The 14,251-nt window shown below is 67.8% G+C and overlaps 4 protein-coding genes across 4 annotated transcripts; 2 read left to right on the forward strand and 2 right to left on the reverse strand.

Annotated features, from left to right (window-relative positions):
• Window positions 1–246: 246 nt before the first annotated feature.
• On the forward strand, window positions 247–2,551 carry INKA1 (inka box actin regulator 1). The gene is made up of 2 exons (XM_036391186.2): window positions 247–329; window positions 1,644–2,551. The coding sequence occupies exons 1-2, from the start codon at window positions 291–293 to the stop codon at window positions 2,511–2,513; spliced, it is 909 nt and encodes a 302-aa protein (XP_036247079.1). The 5' UTR covers window positions 247–290; the 3' UTR covers window positions 2,514–2,551.
• Window positions 2,552–2,640: 89 nt separating this feature from the next.
• On the reverse strand, window positions 2,641–10,908 carry UBA7 (ubiquitin like modifier activating enzyme 7). The gene is made up of 24 exons (XM_036391255.2): window positions 10,868–10,908; window positions 10,598–10,763; window positions 9,737–9,871; window positions 9,563–9,669; window positions 9,287–9,377; window positions 9,036–9,177; window positions 8,834–8,931; window positions 8,581–8,727; window positions 8,343–8,501; window positions 8,069–8,176; window positions 7,909–7,989; window positions 7,669–7,824; window positions 7,405–7,570; window positions 7,131–7,327; window positions 6,838–6,902; window positions 6,507–6,681; window positions 6,319–6,393; window positions 5,742–5,931; window positions 5,474–5,583; window positions 5,300–5,386; window positions 5,035–5,226; window positions 3,301–3,402; window positions 3,122–3,222; window positions 2,641–2,834 (listed from the first exon to the last, which is right to left on the reverse strand). The coding sequence occupies exons 1-24, from the start codon at window positions 10,906–10,908 to the stop codon at window positions 2,708–2,710; spliced, it is 3,018 nt and encodes a 1,005-aa protein (XP_036247148.1). The 3' UTR covers window positions 2,641–2,707.
• A 201-nt stretch (window positions 10,909–11,109) lies between these two features.
• TCTA (T cell leukemia translocation altered) lies at window positions 11,110–11,993 on the forward strand. Its single transcript, XM_036391257.2, has 2 exons — window positions 11,110–11,481; window positions 11,896–11,993. The coding sequence occupies exons 1-2, from the start codon at window positions 11,150–11,152 to the stop codon at window positions 11,936–11,938; spliced, it is 375 nt and encodes a 124-aa protein (XP_036247150.1). The 5' UTR covers window positions 11,110–11,149; the 3' UTR covers window positions 11,939–11,993.
• Window positions 11,994–12,039: 46 nt separating this feature from the next.
• AMT (aminomethyltransferase) lies at window positions 12,040–14,194 on the reverse strand. Its single transcript, XM_036391256.2, has 8 exons — window positions 13,826–14,194; window positions 13,671–13,751; window positions 13,437–13,568; window positions 13,195–13,273; window positions 12,936–13,081; window positions 12,666–12,846; window positions 12,384–12,539; window positions 12,040–12,276 (listed from the first exon to the last, which is right to left on the reverse strand). Exons 1-8 carry the CDS (start codon window positions 14,096–14,098, stop codon window positions 12,098–12,100), a joined length of 1,227 nt encoding a protein of 408 aa, XP_036247149.1. The 5' UTR covers window positions 14,099–14,194; the 3' UTR covers window positions 12,040–12,097.
• Window positions 14,195–14,251: the final 57 nt, after the last annotated feature.

Below are 14,251 nucleotides of genomic sequence, written 5' to 3' on the forward strand. Positions count from 1 at the left end.
GGCCCGGCGGTGCCCGGGTGGTGCCCGGCGCGGGGCCCCGGGGCGGCGGGGAGGGGTCCGTGGGCGGGGCGGGGCCCCGGGGCGGCGGTGCCGGTGCGGGCCGGGCTCACGTTACGGCGGCCCCATTGGCCGGGGCGGGGCGGGGCGGGGCCGCCGGGCAGCGCCGGGAGGCGGCGGGCACGGCCGGGCGCTCCGTCCGCTGTCGCTGCTGCGGCTGCTGCTGCTCCGCCACCGGTACCGGCGGCTCTGGGAGCGGGGCCGGGAGCGGCGCCGGGGGAGCAGGACCGGGCATGCACAACGCCCGCCCAGACGAGCTCGGCGCCGACCGGGTGAGTGCCGCCGCGGGCACCGGGAGGGAACGGGACGGGACCACCGCACCCGCGCCCCGCCGCCCCGGGACTGCGGGATTGCCGTGACGTCCGGGCGCTGCCGGTGACATCAAGGCCGTGACATTACAGGCGAGGCCAAAGGCGGCGCGGGGGACGTGTGCGCCCGGTGGGACCCTGGTGGTGCGGGGACACTGGTGGCCAGCGGGCACGGCGTCCAGCTGTCAAGGTGCCAGCGGCACCGTCCCCCCGGAGCTGCCACCCTGCCACCCACCTGGGCTGCCCCGAGGGACGGCGGTGACAGGGTGGCCCTTCGGCTCTCCTGGGCCTGCCACATGCTTACCCAGCACCTCACAACCGGCTGCCCCAGTGTTCCCGACCAGCGGCAGGACTGGGCGGCTCGAAGTGGTGGCACATTGCCACTACGGCTGGATGAGAGGGTCCCAGGCAGCGGGGAGGGGGACAGGGATTTGCACGGGGACGCGGAGAGGGACAAGGATAGTCCTGCCAGCAGCTGTGTCAGGGCCAGCCAGCAATCCCTCCTGCACACTCAGCTTCCCGCGACTCCAGCGCGGAAAGGAAAGCGGACGTAACACCCTGCTTTTGGGTTCAGACAATAGGAATTCAAGAGCGAGGAGCGGCCCGGCTGCGGGAGCCAGCAGTCCCTTCCAGCGCCCGCCCGGCCGTGCTCCGTTCAGCCCTGGCTGCCTTGGTCCCCTGTAATTCCCGGCCTTTGGGGGGTCCCGGGCCTTGGGCGCAGGCCTGGCTGCACCCTGACGTCACCTGGGGTGTCCCCAGCTGGAGGGCACGGGGTGTGTGGGTGGCCCTGCCAAGGCGCGGGGGCAGAGCCCCACCCCAGCACCCGCGGGTGCCCCGGGGCTGCCGCTGGCCCCGTGCCACGAGTGGGGCTCTGCCGGAGGGGTGTCCCGGCTGCCTCCTCGCCGAGAAGGGGGCACTCGAGGAGCTGTCGGGGGGGCAGTGCAGCGCCCGCTCCTACGTGCCGTGGCCCTCTGTCACTTCCCGCAGGCACGGCCGGGGCTGGGTGCCTGCTTGCTCACCCGACAAGCCGCTGCACGCCGGCCGGCTCCGCGCAGGAGCCGCAGGAAAGCGGGGCCCGGGGCTGGAGGCAAGCCGGGACCTGCGGCCCGCTCTCCGCACCCTGCCGCACGCCCATTGCGCCAGCGAAGCCCCCACCAGCCGGGGCGGGGGGGCGCGGGGTGCCGAGCAGGGTGGGATGGGGATGGCGGGGTGCCGAGGAGGGTGGGATGGGATGGAGATGGCGGTGCTGGCCATGTGCTGATCTCCTTTTCCCTGCAGTGGTGCCGGCGGGACGCGGGCCCGACGCCGCGGGCGCACATGCGCGGCACGCGGCAGACACCGCAGCACCCCGGGAGGGCCACGGGGCCGACCCCCCGTGCCCCGCGCCCCGGCTCGGCGGCGGACTCGGCCTGCAGCCTGGATCCCGGTGGCGAGGAGGAGGAGGGGGGCGGCCCGGCCGCTCGCTCACCCCCGGCCAGCGAGCGCAGCCTGGAGTTCGACTCGGGCTACTCGGAGGCGTCGGGGGGCACGTGGAGGGAAGAGGAGGCGCCCGTGCGGCGCCGGCATCTGCTGCCCTGCCAACGGGCACACCGGCTCTCCGCCGGCCCCGCCGCCCCGCCGCCCGTCCCCGCCCGCCGTGTCCGCCCCAAATCCACCTCGGACGCCTGCCTGGAGCAGTGGCGGGCCCTGGAGCCCGCCGACACGCAGGACTGGACTGTAGCGCTGCTGTCGCAGAGCCGGAACCGGCAGCCTCTGGTGCTGGGCGACAACTGCTTCGCTGACCTGGTGGAGAACTGGATGGACCTGCCCGAGGTGGGCGCCGAACCGCGTCGCCGGGCCCCCGCCGAGCCCTCCCGCCGGCTGGCCAAGCCCCCCGCCTTCCTGCTCAGCCTCTCGGGCAACGTGCGCCGCAAGCTGGCCAACATGGCCCGGCCCCGGGGGACCGACGGTGCCCGGCCGGGGGGCCGCGATGCCACCAAGCGTTTCTCCTGCCCGCTGGGGCTGGGGGGACAGCCCAAGGGCGCCTGCTTCCACCAGTCCCACAGCAACATCACCCAGCTGGCCACGGACTTCCACCGCTTCACCGCCTTGATGAACAGCCGCAGCCGCCAGCCCATCATCTGCAACGACGTTATCGGCTACATTTAGCCCGGCTGCTGCGGCGGCCCGCACCCCCACCCTGTAAATAAACCCCCGTTTTATACGGTCTGGGTGCCGCAGCGTTTATCAAAGGGAGTGCCTGTGCCCCGACTCCTGGCCAGGGCAAGCAGGGGGGTTTTGCAAGGAGGGCTATTGCAGCCTGCAGCTTTTATTGCATGGGGCAGGAGAAGCTGGCCCCTTGCTCAAGGTAGGGAGCACAGGAGAGGCGGACGGCTATCTTCAGCCTCAGCATCCTCTCCCTCGCACATATACAGCAGCTCCAGGTCCTGCTGCTGCGGCATCCTGGCATCCTCCAAGCTCTCGGATAACCTGTAGCAGAAAAAGGGGGTTTTGGGGACACTGGCTTGTCCCCCAAGGCTGGCTGAGTGCTCCAGGGGTGCCTTGGGCCCCTCAGGGGTGTCCGGCCAGGCTGGTGGGATGCAGGGGCCGGCAGCAAGGGGCCGGGCAGGGGTCCTGCCACGGGAAGTGCTGCCGGCAGGATGTTTATCCAGCAGCCAGCTGGGAGCTGCACTGCAGCTGGAGTGGCTCAGGATTGAGGCAGTGGGGGCTGGAAGCCCCCCCCGGGTCAGGATTGGTCCCTGGAGCCCTGGACCTACCTCTGTGCCTGCTGCCGGGCCCGGGTCTCTGCATCTGCCTTGCTGTCATAGAGCATGGTGTCACCACACAGGAGCATGGTCACGGTCCAGCCATGTGTCCTCTGCAAGATTCGGGTGTCAGGATCTGGCTCTGCATCTCCCAGGGTGACCTGACTGAGCGCTGGCAGCGCTGGGCTCACCTGCAGCCAGTCCAGCACCTCCTGCACCGTCATGGCCTGCCCATCTGCGCCGACTGCCCGCAGCTCCAGCCGGTCCCAGCAGCTCCACTCCCGCCTGCCGTACTGCCAAGGAGTGGCAGCCAGCACTGGCACCCCAGATCCTGCCTGACCAGCCCCATGGGACAGGGACTGGTGCAGCACAAGGGCTGGGGGACACCAGGGCAGGCAAATGGGCAGGGTGATGGGGGCACCATGGCGGTGCAGGGGCAGGGGGGGACACAACTATCCGCCCAGCACTGCTGGGGTCCACTTAAGGGTCAGTGTCAGTGTGGGGCCGGCACTGCCCCTAGCCCCGGGCCAGGACAGCGCACAAAAGGCCATTGAGGCATTGGCCAGGCCCACACAATCATCTCTTCTCATGCCTGTGGCCCCACGACCCCTGCTCCGGCCCAAGGAGGCCGGTGTGGTGCCAAGCCCGGGGCCGTCTGGCAGGGCTGCTCGGCCATCTGCCCTCGCTGCAGGCAGAGCCAGCACTGCCCGCCTGGCCCCAGCCCCACTCAGGAGGGGTGCTCACACCTGGTCACTCTCCCTCCTGCTTTCTGCTGCCTTCTCACCTCCACCTTCTGCTGCCTGCACTTATCCCACTGGTGCAGAGAAGGGCTTAACCCCATCCTCACCGGGGCAGCAACTGCTTGGCACAAAGGGAAAGCCATGGCCTGGCCCTCCACCACCAAAGTGCATTGCTCTGATCCTGGGAAACATATTCCTCTGGACAAGGCTGGCTCCCAGCATGGGCTCCCCATGTCCCCATGGGGACATAGGTCACACCAAGCAGGCCTTGGGGACATGTGTTCCCACCACAGCCAAGCAGCCGGGTGTGAAATGTCACACCGGGTGTCCTCGCCCTGGCACATGGAGGTGTTGGGTGCTGCTGCAGGGACCTGAGGGCATGGCCAGACCCAGCAGCATCCTCCATCCAGGGATGATGGCAACCCAGGGACACTGCAGCCAGGATGGCACAGGGCTGGCCATGGGGTTTGAGGGAGCCGTGGGGCAGCCATCAGCCCGAAGTGGTGCTGGAGCCGGCGCAAGGCAATGGAGTCGCCTCCCTCCCTCCCTCCCCCTCTTCCTGCCCCCGGCCCTGGGCCCCCCGGGCCAATCTGGTTCCAATCGGCGCTTCCTGCCGTGCCGGAAGGGCTGCCTTGCCTCGCACGCCATAAACCCCCAGACAAAGGGGCCTCTATAGCCCAGACGGTCCCAATCTGGGCCTGCCCCCACCCCCGCCCTCCCTCCCTGGTTCCCCACCGCCGGGACCCCCGGCCCCGCTCCCCCGGGCGGCCCTTCCCGGCCCAGTGCCAGCTGCTCTCTGCCTGCCGCAGCTGGTTTCCATAAGCCAGATGAGTGCGGCTGCAGCGGCTCCCACCCCGGCTGTGGGGCTCAGCGTGGGGCCTGCCATGGGGCAGTGGGGCTGCCTCAGCCCCCTGGGCACCCCAGAGCATCACAGCACCCCAATGGGGCAGTGGCAATGTCTCAGTGCTGGGGGGGCAGCCAGGGGAAGGAGCTGGTTCCTCACTGCCTGGCAGCATTCCCAACCCACTGCAGCACCCAGATCCATTTCTGGAGTGCTATGGCCAGGGCTGCCCTTGCTGCGTGGCCACCTCCTTTCCCCTGGCTCCCCCTGACATTATCCCACAGCAGATGCCACTGGCCCCTGGGTGTCCCCCACCTGCACTTTCCCAGGGAAGAGGGTCCTACCCGGTAGGTGGAGGCTGGCAGGGGCTGCACACGGAGCAGGAGGCAGGCAGACAGGCTGATGTTGCTGTTGCGGTAGCAGCTGAGCTCCTGGCACCCCCACACCAGCTTGTAGATCTCCAGGCATGCCAGCCCAGCCACGGCTGCCGTGGTGGTGATGATGGCGGGCACGATCCGCCCAGCAATCCGCTTGCTCTGAGGACAGGAGTGTGTCACCGACTGCCCCACACAGGACAGGACTCCTGACCCCACAGACTGCCCCTCTCACCGTCAGCCAGTTGACAGGGGAGATGCCATAGTTCTCTGCACGCAGGTTGGATGCTGCTGTGATAAAGTCTATGTGGACATCATTGTCCTGTGGGGAAGAGTGGGGGGACATCTGCATCCCATGGAGACATCAACCCCTCCAGGCTGAGCAGGGCCACCTGCCTGGCTCTGCTACCTTCTCAAAGTGGATGGGCTCCATCAAGGGTGCTTGTGTGTCCTCATCCCTCAGCAGTTCCTGTCTCCACTGCACCAGGTCCTGGGTAAGCTTTGTCAGCTGTCTGTGATCTGGGGGCACAGGGACACCTGGCACGATACTCCTGCTCTGTGGCAATGCTGGGGTGCCCCCACCTTGGCCTGGGTCATCTTGGGTGCTGGAGCAGGGACAAGAAGCCACAGCCCCACCACCACAAGGCTGGGCCCAGGAACATAGCTGGGAACCTCACCAGTGGGAACTTGTGCCTTCTCTGTGGGTTCCTCTGTGAGGGGGATCTGGAGCCCCTCCTGGGGTGCAAAGGGTGGCAGGACCACATCACGGAGGATGGCCCGGATGGCTGCCCGGTCACTGCATGGTGGCACCCTGTGCACTTGGGCAAAGAGGTGGGCAGCAGCCAGGACATAATCCAGGTGGATGTCCTGCAAAGTAGAACAGGGGTGGGTGGCCATGGGGTGCCTTGCTGGAGTGGTCCCACATAGCCAAGGGCTGCCAGCACTGCCCTGAGCTGGTAGAACTGCCTGGCTTTGCCCCAGAGTGGAGGTGGAGGAGCCTCTCCTCCTCCTCTGGCCACAGAGCACATGCAAGCTGTCCCCTGCAGTGCCCTCACTGAGGGGACAGGGACAGACCCAGCCCAGGACCTGGTAGCCCTGCACAGGCTGTGGCAGACATAGCACAACTACAGTTCAGTATTCCCAGTATGAATACACAACTACAGTTCAGTATTCCCAGTATGCCCAGCACAGGCTTGGCTCCCACTCTGCCCATACCATTCCCATGTGAGACCCCACAGCTCTCCCTGCACTCACGTTGTCAGGATTGAATGTCAGCGGATGGGGACAGCTCCTGTCCCCTGCCCAGAAGGGGACACCCGGGCTGGTTTCCTGGCACAGGGAGAGAAGAGTGAGGCCCAGCAGTGTGTGCCCCTGGCTGCAGCGAGGTGGCTGCTGGAGGGACGGGCGTGCAGGGGGTGCCAGCCCCGTGCTGCTGGGCTCACATGCTCCGGGGGGTAGATGTGCAGCAGCTGGGCGATGGCATCGTGGTAGCAGCGCTGCCAGCGCCGCCGTGCCCAGCGCACGCAGTCCCGCCAGTCCTGCGGCCGCTCCCGCAGGCTCTCCCACACCTGCTCCAGAACCTTCCCGGGCAGCTGCTGCTCCAGGAAAGCTGGGTCCCTGCAAAATCAGGCAGCTGCTGGTGCTGGCCCAAGAGCAATCCTGTGAGACATCTGGGTGGGATGTGGCAGTCTGGCACCCTCTCCCATTCCCAGCAGTGCCCTGGCAGAGCTGGAAACTCCTCTCCCAGTGTCATTACCCCTAAAGCCCACTCACTCTATGAACTGGTTGACTTGTTCTGCAGGTAGCTGGAAAAGCCCCTCAAACTCATCACGGGCCCACTGTGGAGGAGAAACTGGTGTCGAGCACTGGAACCTCCCCCCTTATGCCCCCAAGCCCAGGGGGAGGGGGAGGCTCTGGCAGGGCCAGCAGCAGTACTCAGGCTGCCAGCAGGAAGCAGCTGGGGCCATATCCTGCCCATGGCTCACCACTGGAGGGGACAAGGGGAAGGAAGACAAAAGTCCCGGTGCCTCCTCGCTGGGTGCTGCGGCTGGGGCAGCTCAGCCTACCTGCAGTGTGTGCTGGATGGTGCGGGGGAAGTGCCGCAGGGTACACATGGGGAAGGCGCCATCCCTGGGGGCGCTGGCTGGCCCCAGAGGCTCGGTCACGGACGGTACCATGGCCAGCACGTTCCCCCGTGTCCCCTCCGTGCCCGAGTCCAGCAGTGGTGTGCGACAGCGGAGACAGCGTCTCTCCAAATAGGTGCCTGCAGGGAGCCAGGAGTGCTGGGGACCCAGGGAGCAGGTGCAAGGGCTTGGTCCCCTTGCCCTTCCTGGCACTCACGGGCCTCTATGGTGTCCAGGGCGCTGGCAACGCCATCCAGGTGCCGGAAGAAGTTGTCCTTGTAGAGCATCTCGGTAGCAGGTCCCACCTGGTTCTGGTGAGGGGTCACTCTGACATCAGGGTTCATGCGCTGCACGGCTGCTGCGGCCACCACTGACTTGGGCTCCTGCCAGGGCAGAGAAGGGGAGGGCAGCCCTAGAGAGCCCCTAGGACAGCCAGGATGCCCTTTGGGGGAAGCTCAGCCCCTGGTTCATGCTGCCTCACTGATATATCTGCTGAGCGATAGAGAAACTGCCGATGGAGGTTGGAGAGGGCAACAGTGTCCATGTCAGTGACGATGAGCTCCCCATCCGGCCCCGCCGCCAGCCCCATCATGGCAAAGTTTTTCAGCAGCTCGCAGCCGATGGCACCAGCTCCCACCTGTCAGGGCAGAGATGCTGCAGCTCCCTGCGTGCCAGCTGGATGCTCTGCAGCCTCCCAGTGCCACAGCCCCTCCCCACTCACCACCAGGTACTTCTGGTGACCCAGGTTCTCCTGGAAATTGGCCCCGAAGACGGCAATCTGGCCATCGTAGCGAGAGCCTCTCTGCCGGGACAAGGAGCTGTGTGAGTACAGCAGGCACGGCACCCCGGGCAGCCGGGAGGGGCTGGACACGGGGTCTCACCGGGGCACAGTCCGCCTCTGTCAGCTGAGCAGCTCCCGCCAGCGCCAGGCACTCCAGGGCATCGAAGTACAACCACTGGTCCAGGGGCACGAACTTCCCCGTGACGGCCTGGGGCGAACAGCCCGTGGGCAGGGCAGGGGGCCAGCGGGGGCTCCCCTCACCCCGCCCCAGCCCTGCCGCCGGACCCGGCGTCCCCAGGCGGGCAGGAGGTGCCCTCTCGTGGCCACCAAGCGCCACCGGACAGCCGTGCCCGGCGGGACCCGGCCCCGCTCACCTTCAGCGCCTCCTGGGCCGCCAGCGCCCCGACCACGGCGGCCACGGGGCACAGGTCCCCCGCGCTGACGGTGGCGAAGGCGCGCACGATGTCCTCGTCCAGGGGACCCTGCTGTGCCCCCAGGCTCCGCGCCAGCTCCAGCACCCGCTCGGCATCCGCCTGCGGGCAGAGGGGAGAGGCAGTGCCCGGCAGGGCGGGGCGGTTCGGCAGGGCCGGCAGGAGCAGGACAGGGACTCACGGGTGCCCTGGGCCGGGGCAGGCGGCCCCGCTCCCTGCGGAAAGCGTGGAGGGCCTGGAAGGCGGCGTGCAGGCTGAGGCTGCGGGGCAGATCCTCGGGACTGGCCACCTGGATTTTGGGCTCTTCCACTGCCTGGCACAGGGGCTTCTGCCAGCACAGCACCAGGGAATGGGTGAGTGCTTTCCTGGGGCCCAGCATGGCACAGCAGTACCCCAGTCTGGGTGGCAGCACTGTGGGGCTGAGAAGGACTCACATGGGAACACTGCTGGGGCTGTTGCACCTGTGAAACCAGACCCCCACAGCGGTAGGGTGAGAAGGAGCTGGTGTCACCGATCTCCAGCCTGAAGGCATCTGGGGACAAGAGGAGCACAGATGTCACATCGAGGTCACTGCCAAGGACTCGTGAGTTCCTCAACCCTGAGCTAGGGCAGCCAGGATCCCCCTGGAGGTCTCACCGAGCACATGCACAGGGACAGGCTCCTGGCCGTTGAGCTCTGTCATCCCCTGCACGCCAGAAAATGTCACCAGGTCACCGTCGTGGAAGAGCTGGCCATGGCTGTTCTCTGTCCCCATGTGTGTCACCACTCCTGGGTTGCCCTGAGGAGGGGAAGGCTACATGAGCGTGGGGCACTGGACTAGGGTGGCATACAGCCAGTAGAGGAGGCAGCAATTTTGGGAGACCTGCAGGGGCTGCCCTCCCTCCTACCCGGGAGATGTGCTCCACAGCAGCAGACACTGGATCCCCTTCTGCTGGGTCATCAACGACAAAGTGCTCCCCGAAGTCACAGAACAGCTGCCTGGAGAGGACAGGCGGGGTTTGGCCAGAGGAAGTGCCCCACCAAGCTCCCCCAGCACTGCCATGTCCTGCCCAGGCCGAGCAGCCCTGCCAGGGGGCTGCTGGGGACATGGGCTGCAGTGCAGGGCTGGGGCTCTGGGGACAAGGTGACCCACAGCCAGTGCAGGACCCCATGAGACCCCTTACCCTGCCAGCCCCTTGGTGTCAGCCACGATGAAGCAGATGCCCCGGGCATGGCAGAAGTCCCCGATGCGGAGCTGCTCCTCCAGCGGGGACTCAGTCAGCACCACCACCTGTGCCAGGTCTGTCAGTGAGCGCTGCCATGCCAGGGGTCCCCCCGGTGCCGGGATGCAGGCTCACCTGGAAGGAGGCCAGGAAGGTCTCTGACAGCTCCCCGGTGTGAGCCTCGACCACCACACGGGGGTTCAGCTCAGCCAGGGCCTGCTGGGATGCCTTGGCACGGTTCTGGCCCAGATCACTCTCTTCCAGGAGGAACTGCAGAGTAGACACATGGTGGGGAACCCTATGGGTCTGGGGTGCAGCTCACCACTGTGGGATGCTCCACAGGCCCTGTCTGCACTGGGGAGGCGGCCTCTGCTAAAGACCTTACCTGTGACAATGAAGGGCACCCTGTGCCTTACCAGCCTCCCAGCTTGTGCCAGTTATTGGAAGCCCTTCACCCCAAACACATACCTGCAAACAGGGATTCTCCCAACTGCACCTGCACCTATTACTGTGAGATACAGGCACATCCATACCTGTTACTGGGACTCCCCCCTGAGTGTGCACCTGTACCAAGATCCTTGTATGTACCTGTATGTTATGGGCCCTTCCCATCCATTCCTGTGCCTGTTACTGGGATTGCTGTCAGTACCCATTATTGGGGTTCGCCTCCATATTCATACCTGGTACTTGGGACCCCTACATGAGTCTGTGCATATTACCAGGACCCTTAGCAATACCTATACACATTATGGGGCCGCTCATCCATACCTGTACTCTGGGACCTGTGCCCATACCCATACTCGTTACTGGGACACCTGCCTGTACCTCTGACTGTTACTGGGACCCCTGACTGTACCTATTATCGGGATCCCCACCCATATCTGCACCCACTGCCGGCATTCTCACTAGTTCCTGTTATGAGATCTTCATCTGTACCTGTTACAGTGAACCTCACCCGTACCTGTCCCCAGGAGCCCCGCCCGGCCCCGCCGGTACCTGCTGGGTGCGGTCGGCGGTGCAGGCAGCACCGCAGTCGTGCAGGACGACGCGCCCTATCCCCGCCAGCACCAGCGCCGTCGCCACCTGCGCTCCGGTCCCGCGCAGCCCCGACACCAGCACCGCCGACCCGGGCAGCCGCCGGGCGCCGCCGCCCAGCACATACCTGCGGGTACCGGCGGGGGCCGTCAGCGGGGGCCGGCACCGCTGCACCGCGCCCTGCCCCGACTCTGTGGCGCTCCGGTGCCCGGTGCCGGTGCCCGCACTCACAGCTGCCGCGAGTACCGCGGCTCCTCTTCGCTTCCCGCCATGACAGCCTCACCCACCGACCGGGCCCGCCCCGGGGCGGAGCCTACCCGCAATGCCCCGCCCCGACAGCGCAGGATGGCGGCGGGTACGGGGCAGGCCACGCCCCCAAACCGGGCCTCCGAGGCCACGCCCCACAGCACAGGCGGCACCGGGAGGCCCCGCCCCCGGGGTCCGCGCTGTGGCGGCGGCGAGGGCGGGCAGAGGCTCCGCCCCCTCGGCAGCCTCGCCCGGTACCCCGCGGCCATGGCGGCGGTGGCGGCGGGCTGGCAGCCGCCGTGGCGGGCGCTGGCCGCGCTAGGCCGGGAGCTGGCGGCCGAGTGGGCGGCACAGGACGTGCGGGCCGCGCTGTGCCAGCTGCTGCTGCTCTGGCTGGGCATCAGCCTGCTCGGCGTCCGCCTGGCCTGGCGCGCCTACGGCGGGGCGGTGGCCGCGCTCTGCTACCGCACCGGCCCCTCCGGCCGCCGCTCCCCCGGCACCGCTCCCGGCGCCTCGCCCTCCCGGCCCCGCGCGCACTCCCTGTCCCCCGCCGGCCCGGCGGGACGCAACGGCGCCGCCGAGCGGCACTGCCCGCCCCGGTGAGTCCCGACCGCTACCGGGCCCAAAACCGCTGATTCTCCGCTGACCCCCGCGGGCCTGCCCGGCTTCCCTCCCCCGCGTCCGGCCAGCGCTCTCGGGGCGCAGCCCGGTGAGCGTCCCCCCAGCTGCACCCTGCACCAGTACAGCCAGTGACTGCTCGCCTGCCTGGTATGCTCCGGATGGGGCCTCTGCGACACCGGCCCCAGTCAGCCCCCCCCCAGCTGTGGCTTCTGACAAGTGTCCCCCAAGCTGTGCCCCCGACCTTTGAGCCCCCCACCCCGCCCAGCTGCACCCCAGAGCAGTGTGGCCCAATAAAGGCCCCCAGGCCTGCCCACCCGCACGGTGCCTGCCCCAGTGCCCGGGTGCTGTGCCGGTGCTGCCCCAGCCGTGCTCACGCTGCCTCTCTCTTGCAGGGATGGCCCCGCGACAGAGCCCATGAAGACACACCGGGAGTGAGCAGCACCAGGACCGCCAGCTGGGTACTGCCAACACCATTAAAGTGCTGTGCCCACCTGCTGCTCCTTGTTTTGGCATTGCCACCATAACCAGAGAGGAGGCCGGGGAAACGGGACAGGGTGTTTATTGGAAGCACTGTGCCCACAGCATGGGCTGGCCTCACTTGGCCATGTAGTACTGGGTGGGCACAAAGGGCATCTTGGTGATGACTGCAGGGTGCTGCTTCTTCCGCACCTCGACAGTGAGCTCAGTGCCAGCCCGGCTGTGCGCTGCCTCCACGTAGCCCATGGCGATGTTCTTGCCCAGGCAGGGCGAGGGACATCCACTGGTCACTGTGCCTGGGATGTGAGGATACAGGGAGGTGAATGGGGCCCGGCCAGCCCCTGTCAATGCCATGGCCCCAGCTCAAGGTCTTGCCCGTTCCAGCCTTCCTGCCCCCACCTACCCACAGGCCTGCCTTCAGGACCCAGGATGGCCATGTGGGGCCGGATGGCGGGTCCCACCGATGTCAGCCCCACACGCCTGCGCCTTGGCTTCTCTTTCACTTGTGCCATGATGACAGCAGCACCAGGGAAGTCCATGGCCATGCGCCGGCGCTTCCCTGCAGGGTAGAGATGGGTGAGGGTTGGTGGGGGGGGGGTTGAGGGGGCCTGACTGGTCCCCTTGTACCCACTGGGGACACCTTGCTGCTCTGCCTGCCCCAAGGAGGAGGTGGAGGTGGACCTACCCAGAGTCCACATCAGCCCGGCCTCGGCAGGGGTGACAGTCTCGTCGATGTCGTTGCCGTAGAGGCAGAGCCCAGCCTCCAGGCGCAGGCTGTCCCTGGCTGCCAGCCCTGCTAGCCACACATCGGGGACACCCAGGAGCTGCTCGGCCAGCTCCACCGCCCGCGCCGCGGGCACCGAGATCTATGGCAGGACACAGGCAGGGTCAGTGGGGCACGGCCTTCCCCTGCCTTGGTACCGCAGTGGGGATGCTGGCACAGTTCCCTGGGTACCTCCACGCCATCCTCGCCGGTGTAACCACAGCGCGTGACCCGGCAGCCCGGCACACCGAAGACGGTCGTGGAGATGCTATTCATAAAGGAGAGCTTGGCCAGGTCATCCAACAGCCCTGCCTGAAGAACCCGTGCCATGGAGGGACCTGGGGAGGCAGGTGGCTGGAAGTGCCCAGGGAAGGGGAGGAGGTGGGGAGGGCGGTGACATCCACCGGGAGAGGACCCGGAGGAGGGCAGGCCCGTCTGGGGCCCCCACTACCTTGCAGAGCCAGCAGCGCATTGTCTGACACCTCCAGGTGCACGTCACTGCCCGTGGCCTGCAGCTGCGCCGCTCTATCCTGCCAGGGTGACAGTGGCTGCTAGCACGGGGGCCAGGCCAGTGCCAGCCCCACGCGTGGCCATGGCCACCTCACCCCGTGCAACACCGGTGTCACCAAAAGGCAGAAGGACTCATTCCCACTGCCTGTCCCCACCTCCCGCGGGGCTCAGGCAGCCCCATACCCTCAAGATGGCCAAGTCCTTGTCAGCACAGGCGGCGTTGGACACCACGTAGAGGTGATCTTCTGACGTGTTTGTGACGATGAGGTCGTCCGTGATGCCGCCCTTCTCGTTGGTGAGCAGCGTCAGCGTGCCCTGCGGGTCACGGCAGCATTGGCAGGCTGCCTGGATCCTCCCAGGGCATCCCGGGCACCTCCGACCCCACCGGATGCCGGGTGCCTGCCCAGTGCCCCCTACCTGTCCTGGCTTCAGCTCGGCGATGTCCCCCACCACCAGGCTCTCCATGAACCTGATGCGATCACGGCCGTACACCAGGGTCTGCAAGGGGCCGGGGGGGTTGTGAGGTGGCGCGACCGCCCCCCTGCTCCAGCCCCTCATCCCGACCCCGCTACCTGCAGCATATGGGAGACGTCGAAGAGGGAGCAGTGGCGGCGGGTGTGCAGGTGTGACTGGAGGTGGCCCTGCCCGTAGTGCAGCGGAAGGCTCCAGCCGGCGAACGGCACCATCCGCCCGCCGCGGGCCCGGTGCAGGGCATCCAGCGGCGTCTGCTTCAGCCGCTCCTCCCCGGCCCCGGTGCCCCCAGCCCCGGTGCCCCCGGCCCCTCTCCGCGGCGCCGAGCCCGGGGGACGGCGGGACAGCGCGGCGCGGCAGCCCGCCCGCAGCATCTTCCTCTTCCTCCTCCCTCCCGGCACGGCTCGGACCGGCCCCGGGGCGCCTGGGACATGGAGTCCGCCCGGCCCTGGCCCCGGCCCCCGCCCCCGGCCCGGCCCGCCCTCGGCACCGCCTCCCCGGGGCTGCCGGCACGGCCACCCCCATCC

The sequence above is a fragment of the Molothrus ater genome, chromosome 11, assembly GCF_012460135.2.
Source record: "Molothrus ater isolate BHLD 08-10-18 breed brown headed cowbird chromosome 11, BPBGC_Mater_1.1, whole genome shotgun sequence".
NCBI lineage: Eukaryota > Metazoa > Chordata > Aves > Passeriformes > Icteridae > Molothrus > Molothrus ater.